Genomic DNA, 26,252 nt, shown 5'->3' with positions numbered 1-26,252 from the left:
AGGTCACTTACCAGCATCTTCATCATGTTCCCCATCTTAAAAACCCTTCTCCTCCCCACACCCACTGAGCCCTCTTCTTCCCTCCACCTCCAGCACCAGCCCATCTAACTGCCTTTCCCCAACAGACTTTTCCTAACTTCCCTGGAACCCTCCAGGCAAGTTGCCATGGTGCCCCCAGACCACTGTCAACAGGAACCTTCAGACTCAGCATCTTATTGTGTACAACCTGCCGGGTGGTAAATATGGTCATAGGAGGGAGGGGATTTTCCCCCCTCCCCCATTCTGCAGCTTGGACAACATAGACTAGACTAGAGGTTCAAAATTTTCAAACCTGGGGGCCTCATCACGCTGCTGGAACAGAGCACAGTGTAAGAAGAGGGAGAGCCAAGGGTTATAAATTGTCTGGTTAGCTTCCCACAGACTCATGGACACTCGCACTGGTAATCAAGCCATTTGTGTTGGTGCCTCAATATGTGTTTGTGCCTCGTTGTAGGCACTTCATTTTGAAAATGTTGGTCTGTTTTAGATTACAGAGCGCGTCAGCAGCTGATTTTGACTCAGGAGTTACTGGCTCCCAGTCCTGTGCCCAGACCCAAGGGTGACAGGTGTGGAGGGTTGTGAGGTCCCGCACCTCCTCCAGACTTCTACAACTGTTTATATTTTTATTTCTTTTGCAGAGTGGGTTCAAAATACACCCTGTACACATTTTCAACAGTTACGCATCATCTCTGCCCAGGCCACTAAATACATGGCTTCTGTGTATGACATAGGGCTTGCAGTACAGATCTGTAAGCAATCAAGGAACCCACAGAGATAAATGCTATAGGAACTCTTAGCATTCATGCTCAGGTGAGATTCTATTACTTCTTCTGTATGAAAAGTTCAGCAAGGCAAAGGCCACCTTCTGCAGCTTTCAAAAGTCCTTATCCCACAAAGCATATTCAACTGGAAATCAGCATGACAGATGTTACATTATCACATCCATTACCAATGTGCTAGTTAATTCTGAGGCTTAATCCTTATGTTCTTATCAAATCCTTGTTTCTTCTGACACAACATAAAGACTAGGTTTAACCAGCTGCTGTCATCACTAGGGATGCAAAAGTGTTTAATATGGTAACCATGTAGCTGCTAAAAACCACAGAGCTTGCATGTGCAGTGGGCTGTGCAGCAGAAAGCTTAGCTTTATACTGCTAAGCCTGCAGCAAAGCCGCCCCAGGAGCAGGGCCACCAGCCCCCCCCGCGGATTCTGGGGAGGAGGCTTCGCTGCCCTGAATTTAACAGACACCACTAACCGATAAGCATCAGCTTATCGGCTAGTCGTTAAACTCTAACGTCCCTACTCCTCACTATGACTAAGGTGGATTAAACAAAATCAGTGCCCATTTGGAGTCATTGGACTGAAATGCAGTGATACGAGCACATTCATATCTGCAAGGGAGAAGGAAGGAGAGACGATGTGTTGCCCTTTACTAGCTTGGCCATATACTGGATGGCTGTGTCTAGACTGGCCAGTTTTTCCGGAAAATCAGCCGCTTTTCCGGAAAAACTTGCCAGCTGTCTACACTGGCCGCTTGAATTTCCGCAAAAGCACTGACTTCCTACTGTAAGAAATCAGTGCTTTTTGCGGAAATACTATGCTGCTCCCATTCGGGCAAAAGTCCCTTTTGCGCAAAACTTTTGCGCAACAGGGCCAGTATAGACAGCTGAGATTTGTTTTCCGCAAAAAAGTCCCGCTCACAAAAATGGCGATCGGGGCTTTTTTGCAGAAAAGCGCGTCTAGATTGGCCACGGACGCTTTTCTGCAAAAAGTGCTTTTGCGGAAAAGCGTCCGTGCCAATCTAGATGTTCTGTTCCAAAAAGGCTTTTAATGGAAAACTTTTCCGTTAAAAACATTTCCGGAAAATCATGCCAGTCTAAACGTAGCCGATATGTAAGTTACTACCAGCAGGTTCAGACATTCTCATTTCACTCAAGGGCTAACAGGCTGTGCTTTTGGAGCAGAAGTCTATTTTTAGCAAGATCAATAACTTATGCCATCTGTTTATTTTCCCAAGATCAAATCTTTTCATCTAGATAAGCCACAATTTGGAGGGGTTCCAATAAAAATCCAAATGTTACTCCAGGCCCTAATTTCTCTCTTTAAAAAATACCCCAGTATTTGTTTAGGAAGTTTCAATAAATTTAACAGATTCCTGCCATGTAGTTATCAGAAACAAAACAATTATTGTGACAGCTTTTGTTTAAAGAGGCACATCTTTCTAATTCACAGGGCGTTGACTCACTGCAATATCTCTGTCATTTTAATGATTTCATTAAATCAAGTGAAATCTCTATATGAACATATTTAACAGACCAAGTATGCAAGGGTGCCAATTAGGTAGCCACCCTTCCTCCCCACCCAGTTTCATACAGGAGATGTGCTTTCAGTCAGAGCTCTTAGTGGCTCAGCACAGAAATTCCCTCTGAAGAGAGAATGCAGGGGACTCAGAAGAAAGCCAGCCACGCCCTCTGACTCACAGTTACATTCAGAAAAGAGGAAGATGTGAGAGGCCTAAGTGAAAAGAAGGGGCCAAATTCTAGGGAAGGGCTAGCAGTGGCATAGACTAGAGAAATTCTGTTGTCCATACATATGGGGCACTGAGGCACAGAGAGTTAGTCAGATTTGCAAAAGTACATAGGCACCTAGTTGGATTTTCAAAAATCCAAGCACCTAGAAAGGTAGGTGCTTTGTAAACCCAACTAGCTGCTTAGCTGCGATCTTTGGATGCCTAAAAACCTTTGAAATTCTGTCCCTAAGGCACTGGCCTGAGGTCAAACTGGCAGTCCATTGGGGGTGGACGGAAGCAGAACCCGGGTTTCTCAGGGCAAGCTCCCTGTCTACTGAACCAGCCTCTCTCTGCTACATGCTGCACAAGAGAGGACCCTGACAGATGAAAGCAAAATCAAGCAATCAAGTTCTCTGAGATTCCAGCAATGGGTCCCAGGCGATCAGGAAAGACGTCATAGTTGACCGTATGAAAAGCAGCACAGAGGTCTGGAAGGATGAAGAAAGAAAGCAAATGAAAGTCAGATGAAAGGAGAACACTCAAGGTCGTCCTTTATGGGGCCCTATGCAGCATTATGAAACTGGTGCCTCTATGTCCGACTTGCCTTTAGCAACACAAACATAAGCTTACAGTTCTGGAAAACTTGCTACATGCATTTTATTAAAACCAGTTTAAATAAATTAAGCCCCGTTAAGTTCTAATGGACTATGCCCCCCCCCCCCAGTTTTAAAACTGATTTAAAACATTTTAAAAATAAAAAATATGAAACACTGTAATACATTTTATTTGCAGTGTCTTTATTCATACTACCGGTAGTCCTTCCTGCCTGTCCCCAGGCAGAGAAGGCCAGAGACGAGGACCAGGACCAGTTGTGTTCCCAAAAGGCCAGGTCAACCCTCCAGATTGGAGCAGACCTACATGCCTCTCCAGACCAAACTGTGGTCTCCTCCCAGTTCTGTGTTCTTGGGGAGCCAGGGCATGATATTCATGGAGAACACCCGCACCCAAGGCCTCTGGATGAACCAAAGACAAAGCAATGAAAAGGCAGGGGAAGACACCCCTAAATCCCTGTGGACAAGGGTGATAGAATTAAAGAAACATCCCTTGCCTCATCTGCATCAAAGATAGGACACACAGCCATCTACGTTAGCACACAGAATGGAGAACAACACTTCCAAAGCAAGAACCACACTGAACTATGGGATACCGAAAGCAGAAAAGCACTGCCTGGTGGGAAACCTCTGCTCCAGATGCTAATGAACCCATGCCTGCTCACACCCAAATCAGTAATTATCAGACCAGCTGTGCATTATGAGCTCTCTCAAGGAAAACCACAGGTAGCCACAAATGATCAGTTTCTACTGCTTGCCTAAACAAACTTTAGAATACAGGCAGTCCCCGGGTTACATGGATCCGACTTACATCAGATCCCTACTTACAAACGGGGTGAGGCAACCCCGTACTAGCTGCTTCCCCCCAGCAGAGCAGGGAGACGCAAAGCTAGCGCCCCGCCCCCAGCAGACCAGGGAGACACGGAGCGGCTTTTCTCAGCAGACACCTCAGCTTGAGAATAAAGGACTGAGGGAAGTGAGGTGTGGGAGAATAAAACTGAGCTCTGGAGAAATGTTTGGCTAGAGTTTCCCCTACAATATGTACCAGTTCCGACTTACATACAAATTCAATTTAAGAACAAACCTACAGTCCCTATCTTGTACGTAACCCGGGGACTGCCTGTACTCCCCTGAACCATCTGTTTACCCATAAACAAATCCAGGGTTCCCCTTGAGCCACTGTTATGTCCCTACAAAAACTCTAACCCTTGCTCTAGAAAAGTGTTCTGATGACTGGATCTAAAGCAGAGGTACGGAACCTAAGGCCTAGGGACCACATGCGGCCCCCAGCTTGTCTGGATCCTGGAGGTTCAGGGTTCCCCTCCAGCATTGGGGCACCTGTGCTAGTTCTGCAGTCCCCCCATTGCTCCTCCATGGGTCTGGAGCACACAAAATCTTCGAGGCTGGACCCCACACCCCAGCCTCTGGCGTGCGAGGAGAATGTGGGGAGTGACTTTCTCCTCAGTCAAGGGCCACCTCAGTGAAGGTTTGTTGGGGTTTTTTTGCTTCTCACTAGTGTGCAGCCCCTGACCCAAAAAAGGTACCCCACCATATACTTATCTGGTATTCAAATAGTTACTCGACTAGTCGCTTTCCCAACCCACCCCCCTGGCTGCCTCTATCAGTGAGAGGCAACCAGAGGGATGGAGGTGAGCTGGAGATGGTAATGGGGGGAACTGGCTCAAAAGCCAGTTCCCCCGAGCACCATCAGGGGGGGCAGGAGAGGCAGAGGTGTAGCTGGAATTGGGCGCGAGCCTGGAATCAGCTGATTCCCAGCTCACGCTCAGTCCCAAATGCTGCACCTCTGCTTTTTAAACTTTAGAGCCGGGAGGGGGGCAGGCAGGAGCCAATATGCACAGGGAGATGGCTTTCAACACGTGCCAGCTCCGTGGACCCACCTGCCCCAACTCTTGCTGCCTCCTAAAGAGGCAGCCAGGAACGGGGGCAGGAAGGAACCAGAGCTCCTCTATCAGAGGCGGCAGCATGGGTGGGAGAGGGGGTAGGGGAGACAGCCACGGAGCAGCCTCTGTCCCCAGCAGCCTGGCCTCCCCGGACAGAGGCTGCTCTGGCATCCCACAGAGCAGCCTGTCTGTGGCGAGCCCAGGCCTGCTGCTGAGAGGCTGCTCTGCAACAGCAGCCCCTGTTCATGGGGGACGGATCCAAGCTCCCCGCAGACAGAGGCTGCTGCCACCCCACGCTGCTGCCTCTGTATCAGAGGCAATAGCATGGGGCAGCAGGCAGGAGCCAGTCTGCTCGTAAAGCTGGGTTTTAAACTGGCTCCCCTCATAGACCAGCTCCCACCAGTGACCCCACACTGTTGCCTCTCATACAGAGCCAGCAATACGGGATGACAGGGGGCTCTCCGGGAGTGGCTCCAGGAGCACACTGCGTGCCAGCCCCACCTCCAGGGACCATCGAATAGTTACATGCAGTTACACGACTATTCGTGTAACATCCCCACTGTGGATACCTAAAGCAAAAAGATCTCAGGGCTGCCAAAAGTGCAGATCTTTTTGCAGGTCCCACCTTCGCCCGAGGCCCTGAGCTACAGCCATTGACACTATTGTGATAGTAATCCGTCCATGCCTAGCAGGGAAATGAGGAGGTGGCTCTGCGCACTGCCATTCTCCTCCCCCTTGGAGATGTGTGCACCGGCTCGTCACGAACAAGGAGAGAAACTCCACCTGTCCATGCGCTGATCTGTCCTCACCTGCAGCTCCCATTGGCTGGGAATCATGGCCAATGAGAGCTATAGGGGAAGAACCACCTGCTTCCCCCTCAGCCAAGGTCACTCCCACAGCAGCTTCCAAGGAGCAGCAGGGGGTGAGGCCAAGCAGGGAGCCTCTCTCAGCCCTGTTGCAGCTCCAAAAGGGAGCTGCCCAAGGTTAGCGCCTTACACCCCAAACCCCTGCCCTAGTCCTAAATTCAAAAATTCTACACCCCAATCCCCTGCCCCAAGCCTAAATCCACTCCAGCACCCTAACTCCCTCTCTGGTCTCCTACCCCAACCTCCTGTCCTGAGCCTGCTCCTGCACCCCAAATACCTCAGCCCCAGCCCAGATCCTGAACCCCCAGAACTTTCTCCCTCCCACCCAGCCTAACCGTGTGCCCCAGCCTGGAGCCTCTCCCACTCTCGGAACCCTCATTTTTGACCCCATCTCAGAGTCTCCAGGGGAGGCTCCAAGCTTCTCCCCCCCCCTCGCAGCATGTGCTCCATCCTTTAGTTTTAAATTAGAAAAAGACTGATCTACACTGGGTGGCCCCACAACAGCTACTGGGCGCGGGCCTGCAGAAGAGTGAATCTAGCCCTGAAGGGTGTGACCCCCCCCCCACCTCCTTACCTCCTGCCCTGAGCTCGTGTATCGTAGGGCTCCGTTTGTTACACCGCAAGCGCACTTTTTAAAAAGCCTAATAGGAATACAACGGTGTTAATATCGGAAAATCCGGCTACCCCTTTGAATTACGTCTATTGACAAAGTGGGGGGGGGGGGTACGCGAGTACCAGTCCGCAGTTCAAGTTACGCTGGCGGTACGCGCTCCGGTCTCCGTTCACTCTGGGCAATGGAGTCACTCCGATTTACACCGGGCGGGACCGAGATCAGAATCGGGCACCGCAACTGTCCCCGGGCCGCCCCCTGCGCTCACCCCGCGCCGAACGCGCCGCTCTACCCCTGGCGCTGCCCTCTCTGCGCGCCCCGGGCAGGGGCGGGTTTTGTGCCCCGAAAGCGGCGCGGCCCCGGGACCTGGCGGGGCGGGGAGTGTCTCTTGTTCGGAAGCGACACGCCCGGCCCGGGAATCGAAAGCGAAAGTGCAGCCGCGCTCCCCGCTGCCATGGCCGCCGCCGCCCCGGCCCCGCTCCTGGTGCGGGTCTGGCCCGCGCCCGGCCCCCAGCTCGCCGAGAAGCTGCCCCTCAAGCTGGGGGCTTATTTCCAGTCGCCCCGGCGCTCCGGGGGAGGCGAGTGCGAGGTGCAGCCGGGCCCCGAGCCGGGCACCTACCTGGTGCGCTTCGTCTTGGAGAAAGGTGAATGGAGGGGGGGGGCACGGCCCTCGCTGGCGCTCCAGGGCAGGGGGACGCCCCTCGTGTGCCCGCCAACGGGGCCGGTGCGAGCCACTGGGTAGGGTGACCAGAGCAAGTGTGATAGATCAGGAGCAGGAGGGGGGAATAGGCGCCTCTGTGAGACAGAGCCCTGGATAGCCAAACTGGTCCTATAAACATGGGTATCTGGTCATCACCCGAAGGCTATGGGACAGGGTGCCAGCCGTGCCCTGTCTGGGTGTCCCAGGCATGAGGGGACCGCGTAGGCGTGCTAGCTGTATGTCCTAGGGATGTTAGTTGTTTAATTTAATAATCGTGGAGCTGCACCAAATCTTATAGTTACATGGTTATTTGATGGTCGCTGGGGCATGTGTTGTCATTTGGATTAATTTATAAACCCAGGTTTATCGGTTAATCATTTATATGGCTATACACTAACATTCCTAGTATATATCCTGCAGGGGGAGGAATGCAGGACAGGGTGTGCATCCCGTGTCTCCAGCAGTTCAGAGGGCCAGCCATGTTACTCAGCAGCATGAGAGTTGTGCCACAGGGATATGGTGTGCAACTTATGCCATGTGATGGCCTGCCAGCAGCATGGCAGCTGTGTCACTCAGCAGGCAGCAGTGTGTGCCACTGGAAGCATGTTGGCATTTCACATGCTGCTGCTCAGCAAGAGCAAAGGCGTATCAGCTGCGACGTTGAGCAGGGTGGCAGTGTATCAGTCATAGCCACCTAGGGGAATGTGGATGGGAAGAGGGTATACGTGCTGTGTCCTTAGGGAGCATGCCAGCTGTGAACCTCTCTGTGTCAGTGATATGCTAGCTGTGCCACACGCCAGCATTGATATTCTGGGTAGAGCAAATTTTGGGTGATGTACAACTTCGATAACTGCCCCTATGTCACCCACATGTTGGTTGTTGATGTAGGGGCATGGTCAGGGAGAAGGAGACACGTATGGGGATCTTGCTGGCCACTGACAGCCAGCATAGATCTTTTTGAGATGCACAAATGAAAAGTGCTATTTAACAGGTGGTGGGCTCTAATTTGTGCCATGAACTGGACCAGCATTACAGGCTCCATCACAGGGACAGTACAAAAGTGGATTAAATACATCTAGTTTCAAACCTTAAAATTCACAGCATATTTAATATGTGTGAATTCCTTGAGGATTGTTTTTCCTCTTCTTTCCCCCTTGTGTAATCATTTACAGGTTACAAAATGGGTGTGCCTGATCAGAATGTTAGCCTTTTACACTCATTTTGAACTCGTGAAAATGAAAACAGAAGGGGCAAAGCAGTGGCGAACCTGACTGTTTAGTGTTCATTGATACACAAGAATAAACAGAAGTTCCTGATTTCCACCCTTCTTCCTATTCCCTCCTCACTACAGCTAAGAACAGTGTGAAATCACGTGAACACCATGCCCTAGAAATTGATGGCAAAAATCTGAAGATACTTATTCAGGCAGATTCAGAGGTAGAGGATCCTAGAGAAAGTCAGCCTACAACACAATCCCTGGGCCTGACTAGCACCTCACAGCTTCAGAAGAAATCTGACAAGAAACAGCTTGGGGAAAAACATGATGCCAGTTCATCTTCTGGAGCATTTACTGAAAAGGTATGTTTACTATAAAATAGAAAACAATAATTCACCAGGCTCTCAAGGCCCCTTGAATTACACATGTACAGCTCTGCATCCATACACTTGTTGGAGAGAGAGAGCTCATTTCACCTAGCCAGAATAGAAGAGTTAGAAATTGTCACTCCGCATTAGATTTATAAATTTCCATGTTCAGTAAACACTGAGACATGTCCATACATCTGATAAACATAGAGTATGGCATGGTGACTTGTAATGCAATGGTATGGATTTGCAGTCATAATTATGTTTGTGACATTTCCATATCCCCTGAAATACAGGAACATGTATATTTTTTTCAGAATCAGCTTGTATGCCTCGGTTGCTACTGAGGCACATTTAGGAAGCTTTTCAAAGAAATTAATAAACATAATCAGTCTGTTCCATAATAGTTTCTTATACTTGTCATCATACAATAGGAGCACATTCCATTACTAAATTAGGCAACATGAGTAATATATGATATGTGATAAACTTAAAAAACAACAAATGGTTTGGTAGCACTTTATAGACTAACAAAACATGCAGAAGGTATCATGAGCTTTTGTGGGCACAGCCCACTCTTTCAGATGATAGGAGTTTATCCTGTACAGACTAACTCGGCTACCCCGGCATATGATATGTAGTTCATTCACTTACCTTCTCTGGAGGATAATTGGACAGCTAATGCAGTGCTTTGTTTTGGTAGGGTTTGGTAGAGTTTAGGGTTGTTTGTTTGTTTACTAGGCTCTTAGAACATTTGGGGTAAATTAGAGCTAAATAACAGCACAGAACACTGAGCCAGGACTGGTTGCTATAAACAAACTTTTTGGGACATTGGGGAAATTGGCCACATGCATTGTAAGTGGATATCTGGCTAACTAAAATCATACCAGACCACCAATGTTGCTGGACCAGAGAGTGCCAGATTAGAGAGGTTCAGCCTGTATTAAATATTTGAAAGAACAAACTCAGAGTTTTAAGAAAGCTACGAATCATCTTTCTTGTTCTTTCGTTTTCAGATTTTTCTCCATGTGTCTGCAACCTTGAATACCAACCTGTTCACTAAACAGCAAAGACAACAAGTGATCGTTCTGTGCCCACAATTAAAAATAGAACAAAAATCTAGTGACCATGGCATTGAGAAAGTGAAAGGAGACTATGAAGATATTGAAAAAGTATATCACTATTTTGATGATCTCCTTATAAAAAATGACCAGCACACTGATTTTTCATACTCTGAACGAAAGAATGAGTTGAAAGAGATGACTAGGAATGGTTTGGAGGAAGTGAACAATATTGAAGTTCCATCAGCTCTTTATGAATACTTTAACCATGTCTTTGAAGAACAAATTAAAAAATTACAGGAACGTTTTAAAGTAAAAATAAAAAGCAAAGAGAATGATCATGGACTCACTTCAGTATGTTTCATATCTGTTGAGAAGTCTGGATTAGCAGATAAAGCTCGTCAGTCTTTTATCAATGATTTTCAGAAAGGAATAGCAGATTTAAAACAAGAAAAAGTTACGCTGTCAAACCGTTCCCAGTTAAATGAAACACTACAGAAATTAAATACTAAGTTTAGGCGTCTTCTTGCCAAAAATGAAGGAAATACAGTAATACTGCGTGGTCCTGCAAATGAGATTTTGGCAGCAAAAAAATTTCTTGAAGAAGAAAATACAAACAGCCCAGTTGAAAATCCTGTGAAAATAACATCTGAAGCTTACTCCTTTAGGAATGGAATTGAAGTTGATTCTGTTAGACTTAGACTCTTGGAAACAATATTCAACAAAGAAATTGAAGCGATAAATCAAAAATTTGATACTATAATGGAGACCAAGGGCTATCCACAGAGTCAGACAGTATTTGTCATATTCAAACCTAAAACCAAAAATTTAGATATGTCTGCACATGCTTATGAAAGCTTCATTACTGCATTTCAGAAAGCTGCAGCAATAAATGAAGAAGAGAAAAAACAGCTGACCAAGTCCTTTAATAATCTACAACAGGAAAATGCAGGTATTACAATACAGGAAAAGGAGAAGAAACTCAATTTACAAAGTTTACCAGATGTGCATGCTGATGGAAAGCACATGGGGCGCTCTCTTAACTTTGAAAGCCCTGCATCATTTAAAGAAGAGAGAGCTCTCACTTATGGTGGCAGCTATGCAAGTGCTTCAGGAACTTCCTGGAATGCAGATGATAAGAAAATGAATAGGGTTCCTCTCAAAGAACAATCTAGACCCCAGATAGCAGGAGGAGAGGAAGCCAAAGACCAGTGTGCTATTTGCATGGATAAAATCCATCAAAAAGAAGTACTAAAGTGCAAACATGAATTTTGCAAAGCATGCATCCAAGAGGCAATGAAGTATAAGCCAGTCTGCCCTGTCTGTAATACATTTTATGGTCTCCTAAAAGGAAATCAACCAGATGGAACAATGACTTCCTTAAATATGAATTATTCACTCCCTGGCTATCCTCATTGTGGGACTATTAAGATTGATTATAATATGCGAGGTGGGATTCAGACTGTAAGTATATTTGAAAGTGTGTAAAAGTTTAACTAAACAGTATTCAAATATAGAATCCAGTATTTTCCCATTCTTGTATTCTAGAGTGGTTTTTCTTGTTCTGCAGATATTTATTCCAATATTTTTGTTAGGCTCCGGGGCTCTGGCAATGCATTGCAAATCTCAGTTTTCCTAAGAGTCTTCTATCACATCACATTTTATTATATTTCTTTATGATGTGCCATTAATATGCAATGCTAACATCCAATGCTGTGTCACAGCTACAAAGGAATCACAAAAATATAAAATATTAATAAATAAAATGAAAGATAAAGCCAAATGGTAATCTTCACTTTTATACTCAGTGGGTCTGATACTCCCACCATGTGGGTGTAAATCTGGAGTAACTCCGTTGAAATCAGTGAAGTGATACTGGTGTAAAAGTGCTGTGAGAGGAAAATCATGAAGTGTATAGTGCACTGGGGAAAGGACATTATTTTAAGGGCTTTGGGTTATGTTGTTTAAACTGCACCAAACAAAAACAAAAAACTTTTAAAGCTTTTTCAGTTACAGACTAACACGGCTAGCCCTTGAGACTATCAAAATAGATTGATCAGGACTCTTTAATTACTACTGCACGCCAAATCATCCTTTCAAGTAACATCAATGAGAAAAAACAAAAGAGGAAGGGGGAAAGAAAGCATTCCAGAGAGCTAGGAGAGCAAGAATATGATACACAATTAATTCATCCATGGCTGTTTCTAAGTAAGAAAATATAAGAAACTGAAAGAAGGGGATGGGCAGGGAGAAAAGAAAAGATAAGATGTCCTAACAGAGAGAGGTTGTGTGACAACTATTGAAAGTGAGGGTGAATAGTGACACTTCAGATACACAGAAAACCCGAGAAGAAGTGAAAGATGTGTAAATAAAAAAGGCAGAGTCAAAATGAAGCATGCTATGTGATTTAGAACAAACTGGGGGAGTTAGAAAATGGATTTGGAGAGCTGGGAATAAATAGCATTGCAAAAATTGAGGTGTCAGATTACTTTTCATATGTTTTTAGTATATCTGGTATACGTGTGGCCCTTTAGTTTTGGCATATACTGATTTTCTTTGAAAAATTTTGAGATATTGAAAACGCCATTCTTCGGGGATATTTTTTTTTGTTTTGTTTTGTTTTTACCCAAACTTTGGCTTTTTGGAACCCAGGAATTTTTCAGAAATGGGCAAGGAGCTGGGTCCCATCAGCTGAGACTGCCCAGTTGCAGAGACTACAGATATAAAATCATGTTTAAAATGTTAACTGTTTAAATTATATGTTTAACCGGTTAACCTGCCCACTGCATTGTGCCACCCATCGGTTTTGCTTTTTCCTGTTTTTTTCCCCCTCTGCCACCCTACTCCCTGTTTTGTTTTGTTTTGTTTTGTTTTGTTTATTGTAATAAACACTGATGAATTCCAAGGGGGGAAAAAACAAGCCAAAAATGAAGTGCCTTGAGTATACAGTGAATTTTCATTGTATTTTTTACAAAACAGAAAAGCCATCCAAACCCAGGCAGACCATATTATGCAACAAGTCGAACAGCATACTTACCTGACAACAAGGAAGGAAGAGAAATTTTGAAGCTGCTTAGAAGGGCCTTTGACCAACGATTGATCTTCACTGTGGGGCAATCACGTACTTCTGGTGCAACGGATGTTATCACCTGGAATGATATTCACCATAAAACAAGCATACATGGGGGACCTGAAACGTGAGTATTTTAAGCCTGGCCCTTGGAGCAGCCGTCTACCAAGCAGCCCCAGTCCCTGGAGCAGCCACCAACCACGTGGCCCCAGCTGCCGAAGCGGCCCCGGCCACTAGAACAGGTAGGCAGCCCCCACACTAAAGGGCTGGAGCTGTGGCCAGCCCTGGCAACAGCTTCATCCCTGGGAAAAGGCTAGAGCTACAGGCAAGGCAGCTGCCCAGCTGTTCCTGAGGAAGGGTCGCATGGTGGACAGCTGCCCCATTTACCGGAGCTGGAGCCAACTCCTGCTCCAGCCTGGGCACATGGGGCAGCCGCCCACCATGCAGCCCACCCTGGGAGCAGCTGGGCAGCCACCATGTGACTCTGTCCTCCCACCGAGCCCACCACCAGTAGCTTACCTTCCAAGAAGGTACGTGCTGCTGCGCAGCTCTGCTGAATAGGTGGGCAGGATTCTTATTCTTTGTGCGCGCTCATGCGGGCACGTACCCTAGATCAGGGGTGGGCAAAAGGGCCTCTGTGGGCTGAATCCAGCCCACAGAGGCCCTGCCACTCCCCCACCCTCAGGCCAGTCAGGGACTGGGGATAGGGGGAAGCACACACAGTTTTCTCTGCCCTGCCCCCACCCTGCCAGGAGCGTGCGGCACTTAGAAGTGCCATGTGCTCCTGGCAGGGCGGAAGGAGACTTTGTGTGCTCCCCATCCTCCAACCCCTGATTGGCCTGGGGACAGAAGGGGGAGTGTGAAAAGTCTCCTCCCAGCGCCAGGGGCATGGGCGCCTAGGGAGAACTTCTGGGGACGGGGGTAAAGACTTCACGCGCTTCCCCACCGCCAGACCAGTCATGGTCTGTGGGTGGGGAAGCAGGGAAGTATCCTGGCCCCGCTCCTTCCGCCTGAGGCTCTGCCCGTTTCAGTGCGACCTGGGGCCACTTCAAGAATTTCTGAAGTGGTCCTTGGTAAAAAATTATTGCCCACCCCTGCCCTAGAGACAACTTAGGGTTTCATTCTTGGGAAGCTGGGGCAGGGACAAACATGTTTCCATTTATTATAGAGCTGAGGTCCTGCTGACATTAAATACCTCCTGCTTTCCCCTAGCTTTTATCACATGACTTCCTTCTCCCCTCCCCAAAAAACATTCAGCTTTCTAATAAAGGTTTCAAAAATTATAATATTAATGGTTAAATATAATCACATCAAGTTATGGTTTTGTGTTAAATCATTTGACAAAAGATTCAAAGGAATGATATAACTGGATAGTTATAATATAACATGCTGTCAGACAGGGCTGGCCTTATCATGAGGCGAACTGAGACCCAAGTTTTGGCCCAAGCGAGCAGGTAATGGGGGTGTCATTTGAGCTCCCTGCCTCAGGTGCCAAAATGTTGTGGGCCGGCTCTGCTGTCAGATATTGGTAGTTTTGTAATAAGGTCCTATAATTGAAATGTTTTATTGTAAATCATCTGAAATATCCATAAATATTGGCAAGGGAGCTGGGGTGTGTTTTCTCCAGTTAGCATAAGAGCCCCACTGCATTACTTAGTGACTCTAAGGATGCTCTAATTTGTACTAGCAGTCACAGTGGTTCCTGGATGACCTGAGAGCAGAAGTGTGGGAAGACACCACTTTGCAACCTCATCCCATGGCACTACCAAGTCTGCTGAGCATTGTGCCTCGTTTTAGAGCTTTATTTTCAGAGTTGCTAAGCAGCCACAGTTCTCATAGATTACAAGTGGAATTTTAGATGCACAGCAGCTATGAAAATCAAGCTCAAGGTGTGACAGTTTGGGCACCCAAAATGAATGGCCGCTTTTAAAATGTTAAGCTTTAACCTTTCTGTGTCTCACTTTTCTCATCTGTTATTGAGGGACTATTTGTTTCACAAAGCAAATGTTCGTAAAAGTGTTTTAAGATCTTTTAATGGAAGATATGGAAGATACCGTAAAACTGGGAAATTGTTTCATAATGTAAATGGTCCAAACAAGTATTCTCTCTTTCCTCTAGGTTTGGTTTTCCAGATCCTAAGTATCTGAAACGTGTTCGAGAAGAACTGAAAGCAAAAGGAATTGAATAAAAACATGTATCTGCCAACTGTTCTTAAGCTGCATTCAGAATACAATATAGCACATAGGTCTGCAACCTTTCAGAAGTACTGTGCTGAGATTTAACTTATTCACTTCTATTTACAGGTCTACATGCCATTGATACTTTTTAAAGTCAATAATAGTCCTACTTACAGCAGCTTCATTAATAAATACATTAAGATGTAGATCTTACTGTTTTAGTAACACAGAATTTTAAAAAAATGATTAAGACCAGAGTTTTAGATATCTGCAACGCTCCAAAAAAACTGTTTAAAATAATCTTTTTCTTTCTTACTTTGGGATACACAGGCTTAATTCTTGGCTCCATCACAAACTTTTTGAGTGAGCTCAGGTAACCCCCCCAAGGATACATCTACACTACAGCTGGAGGTGCAAATTACAGCTCAAGGAGACATATACGCACACACTACCTTTAGCTGAGCTAGTGTGCTGAGGGTAGGTCTGCACTACAGTTAAAAACTCGCTACTGTAAGGTGTGGAACACACACCTCTTGGTAGTACTAAGGGGAGCTGAAGAAGCACCCAAGTGTCTGAGTGTAACACTGAGCTGGTAGAACATTTTAAAGTGTTTTTTTTTTCTTTTAGGGAGCAGGAAAGGACTCTTTCTAAAACAAAACTCTCTCATCCCAAACTGTCGGTATTGTCAAAATGGTTCCCTTTGTGTAAAAAATGTCTCTATCTCAAACTTCAAAGTCTTTTATAACTAGTTAGCACCAGTTTTTGAAGGTGCTTTTTGTAAAGGAAAAAATTTCGCTAACTTCTTTTGGGGGGCAGGAGGAAATTTAAAAGACATAGAACATTTTGAAAAAGGGAAAAAAATAAAATAAATGGGTCCATTTGGCATACTTTGAAATGAAAATGAATTCATAAGTTAATGTTTTGTTTTTCCCCTCTGAAAATAGGTCATCATATTTCAGCCAATTCTGGTAACGGGGAAAAATCATGAGTTATGCTTTTGTTAACAATTTCCATTAGAGCCTTTAGCTTTATTTTTTAGATCTAGACTCAGAAAAACAGAGGTATTTGGGTGCCTGAAGAGGCAGATACATGCCTAACCTGCTTTGCATTCTGGAAAACCCCAGATGTCTAACTCCCATTGAAAGTCAGATGAAAATAATCCCATTAGGCACCTATCTGTCTCTTTAGGTGTTTGTACATCAAAGCCATTAACACCTCCTTATCTTGCTGCTCCATTTCAAGTACCAAGCAGCTCCATTTAGCAGCTGCTTGACAATGCCCCGCCCCTAGCCAATCAGCTGTGAGACTCAAGCAGCAGTGCAGGCTCCCTGCTGGTGGGCCAGAACAGAGCTCCCAGCCACATGCCAATGAACATCACTCCGATGTGCTATAGTTTGCAGACCCCTGATACGTTTACTTCAACATATCAGTTGATTAGATGCATGTATAAAGTTAGAGTATTTCTTCCAAGAAAAGCACACATTGCTTTATTTATAAATGTGCACTTTTCTTTTACAGTTGCAAGAACAGGAATTATCACCTAAGGGCAAGACATGTTTTGACCCCCTAATATGGGCCCAATCTTGCAAACCCTTTGAGAAATTCTTAAAGGGTTATACATGTAAATAAGGATTACTTGTATGAATGCATAGCTAACAGATTCATACACTCTCTATACAACCTTAGTATTATCAGAATCTATTCTGTTGAGGTTTTTATAGTGCACCCCCTCACCGTGATATCTAAGAGCCCAGCATTAAGCAAGGTGACTATAATCTATCACATGTGATTCTTCCTTTCTTTCCTTCCCCAAGAGAAAATGCCATATAGTGTTTTGGAGTTTTTATATTAATGAAGGCAAAGAAGAATAATTAGTTTGGGAAGTACTGATATGTGAAGTTCTCTGATCTGCAGGATTTTGTTCCTTTGTTTTTAGAAGTGTTCAGTGTCCAAAATTCCCAGGAGGGAATGAGGTTTACCTGGGTGGTCGACAAATACCTTTGATGTTGCCACGCGCGCGTCCAGACTATCGCGCTGAGCTGACAAACAGCTGATCAGCTGTTTGTCGGCTCAGCGCGGCAGCCATGTAAATTTAAATGAAGCGGCGACTATTTAAATCGCCGCTTCATTTTACTATGTCTGGTAGCCTAATCTACATGCCTCTGGCGACAGAGGCATGTAGTCTAGACGTACCCTTTGTCTTCTACTGCAGTGGTTTTCAAATAGGAATCCTAAGAGGCCACAGGCAGGATTTCAGGAGGCCACCAAGCAGAATTTGTTCTAATATTTTCCATCCCTGGGTGGGCTGAATTTTCTTATGTGCAACACCAATATTGAGATTGTGTGTGGATGTGCACCACCAGTACAAACAAAAAACCTAGGTATAAATGTATATTTTAAACAGTTCATAGGTATGAAAGAAGAAAAATATTAAAACAAGCATTGCACCTTGTTAATTAGCCTTAACATGTTTATGTAATATGAAATCAAATAAAGAAAATTAACACTACCTTTTGAACACATAAGCTTCAAAGGGGTAGCCGAGTTAGTCTGTAACAGGAAAAACTTAAAAAACAACAAATAGTCTGGTATCACTTTAAATACTAACAAATATATAGATGGTATTATGAACTTTCGTGGGCACACTCTTCATCTGAAGAAGTGGGCTGTACCCACGAAAGCTTATGATACCATCTACAAATTTTGTTAGGCTTTAAAGTGCTACCACTTTATCATCCTACCAACTCAGTCTAGTAAACACACCAAAATGGGGCATACTGAAAACAGCTCTATAAATAAATCAAAGACATGGCCGTTAAGTAAAAACATAAAAAAATATGCACCAAAGCCCCAATTTAACAACCTACTCCCGTCTCCCATAGACAACTAAATCTTCAGAATCTCCACTAAAACTGCTCTCAAATAATAAAGTATCTGCCAAAGCACAAGTATGCTACCAACTTTTGCAGTTCACAAAACTATCCCTTTTGCATGCATATTATCCACACATAGCTCAGCTTTAAGATGTTAAACAAATCTATAAGAAAACTAGAAATAGACATGCTCTCCCTACAAATAGTAATACAGTATTTACTGACACTGGAAAGGAGAGTAAAAATCATTTACTCAGGCTTAAATAGTTTCTTTGGGATATCAATTCTTAATTTGATTAATAGTGTACAAACATAGAAAAAATAAGTAGTAAAGCAACACAGCAAACAAATCCACAAACAATTGACAACACTGAAAATAGGGAAGTAAAATTTCAGATGATTAGTTATGGATATTTTAAATGACTGTTTAGGATCCATTTTATTCAACTGAAACGGAGACATATAAAACAGACCAAAGTTCTCCTGGTTTGAAAGTTTCACATTGTGTGTGTCATCAACTCAAAGAGTAGAAGCCCCAGAACACATTAACATATGGCCTCCGAGTTTGCAAATAAGATCATCCTACAAAACACATAGGCTGTGTCTAGACTGGCAAGTTTTTCCGCAAAATCATCTGCTTTTGTGGAAAAACTTGCCAGCTGTCTACACTGGCCACTTGAATTTCTGCAAGAACACTGATGATCTCAAATCATTTGCGCAAGAGGGCCAGTGTAGACAGCACAGTGCTGTTTTCGGCAAAAAAGCCCAAATGGCTAAAATGGAGATCAGGGCTTTTTTGCGGAAAAGCGCTTCTATATTGGCCACGGACGCTTTTCCGCAAAAAGTGCTTTTGCGGAAAAGCGTCCTGCCAATCTAGACATGCTTTTCCGAAAATGCTTCGTCTACATTCACCCTTATTTTGAAATAACTCAATTTATTTCAAAATAACAGAGTGCATCTGTACACAGCAAGCCCGTTATTTCGAAATAATTTTGAAGTAACAGGTTTCTTATTCTGACTTCTGTAATCTTCATTTCACAAGGAGTAAGGGAAGTTGAAGAAAGAGTGTTCTTCCTTCGATTTCCTGCTGTGTAGACAGAGCCTAAGGCTAAGTTAAGCTATTTCAATTTCAGCTATGCGATTGATGTAGTTGAAGTTGTGTATCATAACTCAATGTTAGCCCGCAGTGTAGACTTACCCCTAGCCTCACACATAGTACTTGCTACTTCTGAATACACCCATTGATTCATAAGAGCCAGAACTAAACCAGATGTCATTAAGGATAGATTTTTGCTAATACCCTCTCCATAAACCAGATGTCATTAAGGATAGATTTTTGCTAATACCCTCTCCATACAAATTCTAAAACTTAATGAAATCACCTGTCTGCAACCCAATTTAATTGAAAGGCCAAACAAACAGGATCCATAGTAAAGTTCTTCCAATTTTCACAATTCACCATATATTAACACAGAATTTTAAAAATCATTAAGATCAGAATTTGATATCTACAATCCTCTAAAAAAGACTGTTAAAAGAATCTTTTTCTTTCTTACCTTAAACTATTAACATCTATGTAAACATTTGCTTGAAATGTGATCATGCAAATCCAGTATTCATTCACTAAAGCCTGAATCCTTATCTACAGAAGCAGCCTAAATGCTTTACAATAGAAAAACACCAATGCAAGTGAAGTCAGATCCTGCATTAAGATCTGCTAATGCAGAATCTCTCAGCCATCTTTACTTCTCTGCTGTGGATCTGTCTCCCTCCAGACAAACTACATTTTAATCCAAGCTTTCTAACATCTCCCCCCTGCTAACAAACTCAACATGGTCAAAAGCAAGCTTTTTATCTTTCCCTCCTGATACTAGGTGAAAAATACTTTGTCTAGGGCTGCAGAGGATTTACCATTTTGTGTTTGCTTTATAAGTCTAACAATGTAAAATAGCAGGGTTCTACATTATTCTTTCTCCCATCATATTTTTCCTGGAATATTTCAGATCTTGTAATTATGTCACCAATCAGTTGGTAATTAATACTAACTCCTCCTCACTCCAGCCTCAACAAGAAAAGGGAAAGAAGGGAGCAAAGAGCCCAGAAGATTCTGCAAATGAGATGCAGGGCTGTCCCTACTGATATGCAAAACATGCAACGCTGTGGGGCACCACAAAATTTGGGACACCAAAATGCTCCGAAGTTCGTGGTAGCCATGCAATTGGATATTGTGTATGGATGCCAGCAGCCCCCAGCCTTAGCTGAGCCCTGCCACCCGTGGGCTCTCTGGCCCACATCCCTAAACACCCCCTCCCCCCATGGACTGTGCTCATCCCCCCTTCACCAGGCGGCAGCGATCGGCATGAATACATGCCGGAGGACTAGGAGTAGTAGGGGGCAGCAAGATAGCTAGAGAGAAACAGCGGGTTTCCCCTCCATAGCGTTGCTTTTCCCTGGCCAGCTGCACAACTGCTTTCTGCTCCTCTGGCCTGCACTCTTGCTACCCTCACCTCCCTTCCTACCCTGCTCCTGCCCAGGGCTGACAATTCTCACGGATCGGATGGACTGGATGTCCTTGCAGCAAATTCCATCTGGTCCAGGAGCATCGACAACCCTAGCTCTTGCCCCTGCAGCTTCTCTTATCCCCTGCAAAGCAGATGAACCGCTGCACAGGGGTGCCAGTTCTGGGGTGCATAGGGCACTAGCATTGGTGGGGATGGCCCTGCCTAGATGTCAATATAAATGTATCAAATCTAATGGTTCTTCTCCAAGCAAGAATTTGAGAGTGCTGCTATACTCATTTGTGGGGAGGGGAGAGTGCATTTTCAGTTTATGAAAGTAGTGTTTTTATACATTACTTGCTGAGAGGCCATGGGGGGAATTCAGAACTTCCTGATAGCCTCTTGATCACACAGTACTGAGCAAACAATAGGCCTTTGATGTAACCTTCCCTTCCCAAACCATGGTAATTAACATGGCTTAAACAAAGACAAACTCTTTACCCCTCTGAATTGGACGGGCCATTATATTCAACACCCAAATGACATGAAAAGCTAAGAATGGGTCGCTTTCAACCCACTCAATTAGCCTCATTAGCACTGGCACTATAAATGACAGCTTTTTTTTCTCCCCCTCATTTATTTTTCTGTTATAAATTGTGACATTCCCCCCTTTTTTCTCACTTTGCTCATCTGAGGAAATGGGTTTTGCCCACAAAAGCTTATGATTTATATGTGTATGTGTGTGTTTACTTGGCTAACCTCTTACAAAGATATATAAACACACCAATTAAGTTTGCATTTCAAAGTTCTAGCCTCTCTAGTACTGAATGGTTCCAATTACCAGTTATATACTTTTCCAACATGTCTCTACAAGCTGACAATAAGCCGGCAGAATTCTTAACCCTTTCTGGTCATTTGTCATACCTGACATAAGATTTGTTTCAATTATATAAACAGCTGTATCAACAATGGTTTTCATGGCCATATTATAATCAGAAAACATCACATAAGCCTGTAGAATTTTTCAAATGAAAATTAAGTGAATTGAAGGCTGGAAAACTATGTGTTATTGAAACAACCCATGCCAACAATAACGTGCTCAAGCTTCATACGAAGGTAGCTACATAATTGCTAACGTTCTTTTCAGTGACATTGGAAATGAACACTCAATATTAGTTGTACTAACTGATGTCCTTAGTTATCCCAGGGGGATGCTATTGGCCCATTTCTTCACACTTCAGAGATATTGTTGTCTTCCATTGATTATCCTTTTGAAATTTTGAATTGATTTAAAGATAAAATATGGTTTTCACAGCTGGCATACTTGGCAGACATATTTTCTTAGCTAAATGAACTGAATTTAAGTCTCCAGGGAATATCTTGAATCATATTTGATGTGCAAGACAAAGCAGAAGCCATGAAATACAAGCTTTAGTTGTCATGTCATATGACAAATGACAGTTGTGACTGTTTGCCTTTATTAGATTCATTTTTGTGTGAAAATGATTTAACTCTTGATGAAAATGTAAAATGTAACATTCTTCAGCATTCTCCCAATAATATTTTCCTGTGCAGACGATGCCCACAGCTGGATTTAAGACCACCTCTGCCAAAGAAACAAAATTGTCTAAGGATTTTAATATTGAAGAACAGCTGGAATGTATTTAATTGTCATGTCATGGAAGTTTGAAGATGGACTTTAAAAAGCTCTTGTTGATCTAGTTCTAGCTGCAGTAGAAGTCAGAGTATCTGAGACTATCGGAGCTGAAACAAAACACAGGACTATGTAGCACTTTAAAGACTAACAAGATGGTTTATTAGGTGATGAGTTTTCGTGGGCCAGACCCACTTCCTCAGATCAAATTGTGGGAGAAAATTGGCATGGCCATATTTTTCTTCCACAATTTGATCTGAGGAAGTCGGTCTGGCCCATGAAAGCTCATCACCTAATAAACCATCTTGTTAGTCTTTAAAGTGCTGCATAGTCCTGTTTTTTGTTTCAGCTAGACCAAACTAACACAGCTACATATCTATTACTATAAGAGCTGAGGCATTTATAATCATATTCAACAACTATTTATGTGAAACTATTTATTCAACACTCATCTTGTTAGAATCAAAATAAAGACAAGATGTATGGAGAATAACATCTTAGGTTGAATGTTTCATGTATTGCACTGAATGTGACAAAATTGTGTTACAAGCAGGTCCTTCCATCACATTGAATAACCCAGTGTTTCTTTTATTTCAGTTTTAAATTTAAATTTAATTCAACCATAGTATTTTTGTTTATATCAATCTGTGTTTATAATTTTAAGTAATCATATATGACAATTATTTTCCGTTATAGTCTAATGATAACACCAGCTAAAAGTTTGATACACAGTTTAATAGTTGTAATAAATACATAACTAGTAATTGAAGGCTTTCACATTTGGTTCATTTCTAAGTCTTATTTTAATTCCAAAGAAAGATTTTGTAAATCTCATAGAATAATGATAGAATAATGACAATGCAAAACAAAAAATGAAATGAGTCTGGGAAATTTAGTCATGTGCAAAGGGGTTATTGGTGAAAAAATGTTTAGGAACCACTGGGTTAAGCATGCAGAAGAAAAATATTGTGTTCTGAGGAACATTGTCAACTTTGTGAAATGTTGAAGATAATGGGAGTTTTGCCATGGACTTCAGTCAAGCCAGGATTTCACTTTTACCTTATAAACCAATACATTTATTCTCCTATGTTACTCATTAACACAACTGAAATAACTGTAAAATACAGATTACTTTACATCAATATATTTCCTTATTCCATTTCTCATCTCACACAAAAATACACTCTGAGGCTCTCAAACGTCATTGCACTGTGATCCCCTATTGACAACAAAAAATTACTGTATGACCCTAGGAGAGGGGACCAAACCCCAGCCCACCCAAGCCTCGCCACTCTGGGCAGGCACACCAAACTTTCCCAAGGGCTTCTGCTCTGGACAGTGGGTATGTAACCTTAGCCCCCCCCGTCCAGGGGTGAAGTCCTCAGTGCTTGGGCTTCAGCTCTGAGCTGTGGAGCTTTAACCTGCACTCCCTGACTGTGTTTTTCATTATTTGTCTGCCGGAATCAGTGGATCCCTAGGTCCTGTCATCCCTCCTGCAAGGCTGGGGGAGGGGCTTTTAGAAGTGTGGATAAGGGAGAAGCGGTGGATGTGGTATACCTAGACTTTAGTAAGGTGTTTAATACAGTCTCGCATGATATTCTTATCAATAAACTAGGCAAATACAACTTAGATGGGGCTACTATAAGGTGGGTGCATAACTGGCTGGATAACCGTACTCAGAGGCTATGTCTACACTCGCGGCTTCTTGCGCGAGTAATATGCAAATGAGGCTAAGCATGGAATATTGCTGAGCCTCATTTGCATACCTAATGAGCCACCATTTTTTCAGAAGAGGCTCTTGCGCAAGAAGAAGCGTCTACACTGCCTCTTCTTGCGCAAGAAAAATTCTCTTGTGCAATGCCGTTACACCTATTACTTTTAAGGAAGAACGGCATTGCGCAAGAGGGTTTTTCTTGCACAAGAAGGGGCAGTGTAGACACTGAGGGGCACAAGAGCCTCTTCTGAAAAAAATGGTGGCTCATTAGATATGCAAATGAGACTTGGCGATATTCCACGCTTAGTTTCATTTGCATATTACTCGCGCAAGAAGTTGCGAGTGTAGACATAGCCAGAGAGTAGTTATTAATGGTTCACAATCCTGCTGGAAATGTATAACAAGTGAGATTCCTCAGGGGCCTGTTTTGGGACTGGCTCTCTTCAATATCTTCATCAACGATTTAGATATTGGCATAGAAAGTATGCTTATTAAGTTTGCAGATACCAGGCTGGGAGGGGTTGCGACTAATCTGGAGGATACAGTCATAATTCAAAACGACCTGGACAAATTGGAGAAATGGTCTGAGGTAAGCAGGATGAATAAAGACAAATGCAAAGTGCTCCACTTAGGAAGGAACAATCAGTTTCATACATACAGAATGAAAAGTGAGTGTCTAGGAAGGAGTATGGCAGAAAGGGATCTAGGAGTTATAGTGGACCACAAGCTGAATATGAGTCAGCAGTGTGATGCTGTTGCAAAGAAAGCAAACATTATTCTGGTATGCATTAACAGGTGTGTTGTGAGCAAGACATGAGAAGGCCTCTACTCTGCACTGGTTAGGCCTCAGTTGGAGTATTGTGTCTAGTTCTGGGCACCACATTTCAAGAAATATGTGGAGAAATTGGAGAGGGTCCAGAGAAGAGTAACAAGAATGATTAAAGGTCTAGAGAACATGACCTATGAGGGAAGGCTGAAAGAATTGGGTTTGTTTAGTTTAGAAAAGAGAAGATTGAGGGGGGACATGATAGCCGTTTTCAGGTATCTAAAAGGGTGTCATAAGGAGGAAGGAGAAAACTTGTTCATCTTGGCCTCTGAGGGTAGGACAAGAAGCAATGGGCTTAAACTGCAGCAAGGGAGGTTTAGGTTGGACATTAGCAAAAAGTTCCTAACTATCAGGGTAGTCAAACACTGGAATAAATTGCTCAGGGAGGTTGTGGAATCTCCATCTCTGGAGATATTTAAGAGTAGGTTAGATAAATGTCTATCAGGGATGGTCTAGACAGTATTTGGTCCTTCCATAGGGGTAGGGGACTGGACTCGATGACCTCTCGAGGTCCCTTCCAATCCTAGTATTCTATTATTCTAAGTGGGTGGCCGGTAACCCACCCACCCTTGGGCTTTCAAATAGTGGGCTATAGAGCTTTAGCCTGGGCTTCAGCCTTGAGTGGTGGTGCTCTGGCTTTCGCCCTGGACCTTGTCAAGTCTAACACCATGCCTGGCAACCCCATTAAAATGGGACTACAAGCTGCTTAGGGGTCATGACCTTCCGTTTGAGGACCTGATACATTCAGTTTTGCTTTCAGGAATCAGATCTAGACTTAGAGCTTGTCTACACATGGAATTATTCAGAAATATCTACTCAAGAATAGATATTCAGGAACAAATATCCCTGAATAACTTCATGTGCACACACAGATTCTGGAATAAGAGTACCTTGTTCCAGTTAAACTTAATTTACATCCAAACAATGCAGAGAAATATTTAATTGTTTGAAGCTAAACAACTGTTTGTATTAGAATTATTTTCTAAATAGTGGAAAATATTAGATTTCTGTAGAAGTTTGTTTTCAAAAAATTTAAATTTTGGTCTAAATTTAGGCTAGCAATATCCTTTCAAAGGGATACCATCAAGTTAAAACTGAAAATACTTCACTTACCACAAACAATACCTAAGATAACTATAAGTGAATGAGAGTAGGGGAAAAAATTGCTTTTCCCCCAAGTTTATTTACATTGCTGTGAATTGCAATTCACATAGTCAGTTTTATCTGTTGTTTGTGGAGGCCTTTTAATCACGTGGTTCTCAATCAAGGGTATGAGTATGCCTGGGGTCTGCAGAGATCTTCCAGGGGGTATGTTAACTTACCTAGCCCTAGTCCTGTGGAACCTTAGGCTATGTCTACACTGGCAAGTTATTCCGGAAAATCAGCCGCTTTTCCAGAAAAACTTGCCAGCTGTCTACACTGGCCGCTTGAATTTCCGGAAAAGCACTGACGATCTAATGTAAAATCATCAGTGCTTTTCCGGAAAAACTATGCTGCTCCCATTCGGGCAAAAGACTTTTTCTGGAAAACTGTTCCGGAAAAGGGCCAGTGTAGACAG

At 43.6% G+C, this 26,252-nt stretch overlaps 2 protein-coding genes across 11 annotated transcripts in view; one reads left to right on the top strand and one right to left on the bottom strand.

The window, feature by feature from the left end:
* Positions 1-6,925, bottom strand: part of PARP9 (poly(ADP-ribose) polymerase family member 9) — a 32,613-nt gene extending 25,688 nt beyond the window's left edge. For 2 of the 10 annotated variants that reach the window (XM_089779689.1, XM_089779690.1), the window contains exons 1-2: positions 6,806-6,925; positions 6,502-6,568 (exon numbers count right to left, since the gene is read on the bottom strand). Coding sequence is in view for 2 of the 10 variants with exons in the window: in XM_089779686.1 (XP_089635812.1) it covers positions 12-104 (93 nt within the window). In the remaining 8 variants the exon portion in view is untranslated. Of the gene's footprint in view, positions 1-11; positions 6,194-6,493 lie in introns of those variants that run through there. The other 8 variants (XM_075933197.2, XM_075933195.2, XM_089779686.1 and 5 more) reach the window with 7 other exon arrangements.
* Positions 6,926-6,973: 48 nt separating this feature from the next.
* Positions 6,974-17,638, top strand: DTX3L (deltex E3 ubiquitin ligase 3L). The gene is made up of 5 exons (XM_075933214.2): positions 6,974-7,181; positions 8,589-8,815; positions 9,838-11,346; positions 12,862-13,079; positions 15,071-17,638. Exons 1-5 carry the CDS (start codon positions 6,992-6,994, stop codon positions 15,138-15,140), a joined length of 2,214 nt encoding a protein of 737 aa, XP_075789329.2. The 5' UTR covers positions 6,974-6,991; the 3' UTR covers positions 15,141-17,638.
* The last annotated feature ends 8,614 nt before the right edge of the window (positions 17,639-26,252 follow it).

Source organism: Pelodiscus sinensis, chromosome 7 (assembly GCF_052426305.1).
Source record: "Pelodiscus sinensis isolate ZL-2025 chromosome 7, ASM5242630v1, whole genome shotgun sequence".
NCBI lineage: Eukaryota > Metazoa > Chordata > Testudines > Trionychidae > Pelodiscus > Pelodiscus sinensis.
This window is presented reverse-complemented; position numbering and strand designations above follow the sequence as displayed.

What these genes read in the sequence shown, in the direction of transcription:
- DTX3L (XM_075933214.2), top strand. Translation starts at nt 6,992, where the DNA reads ATGGCCGCCGCCGCCCCGGCCCCGCTCCTGGTGCGGGTCTGGCCCGCG. An exon ending in GCGCTTCGTCTTGGAGAAAG is followed by an intron (nt 7,182 to 8,588) that starts GTGAATGGAGGG and finishes TCCTCACTACAG; the next exon opens with CTAAGAACAGTGTGAAATCA. An exon ending in CTGGAGCATTTACTGAAAAG is followed by an intron (nt 8,816 to 9,837) that starts GTATGTTTACTA and finishes TTTCGTTTTCAG; the next exon opens with ATTTTTCTCCATGTGTCTGC.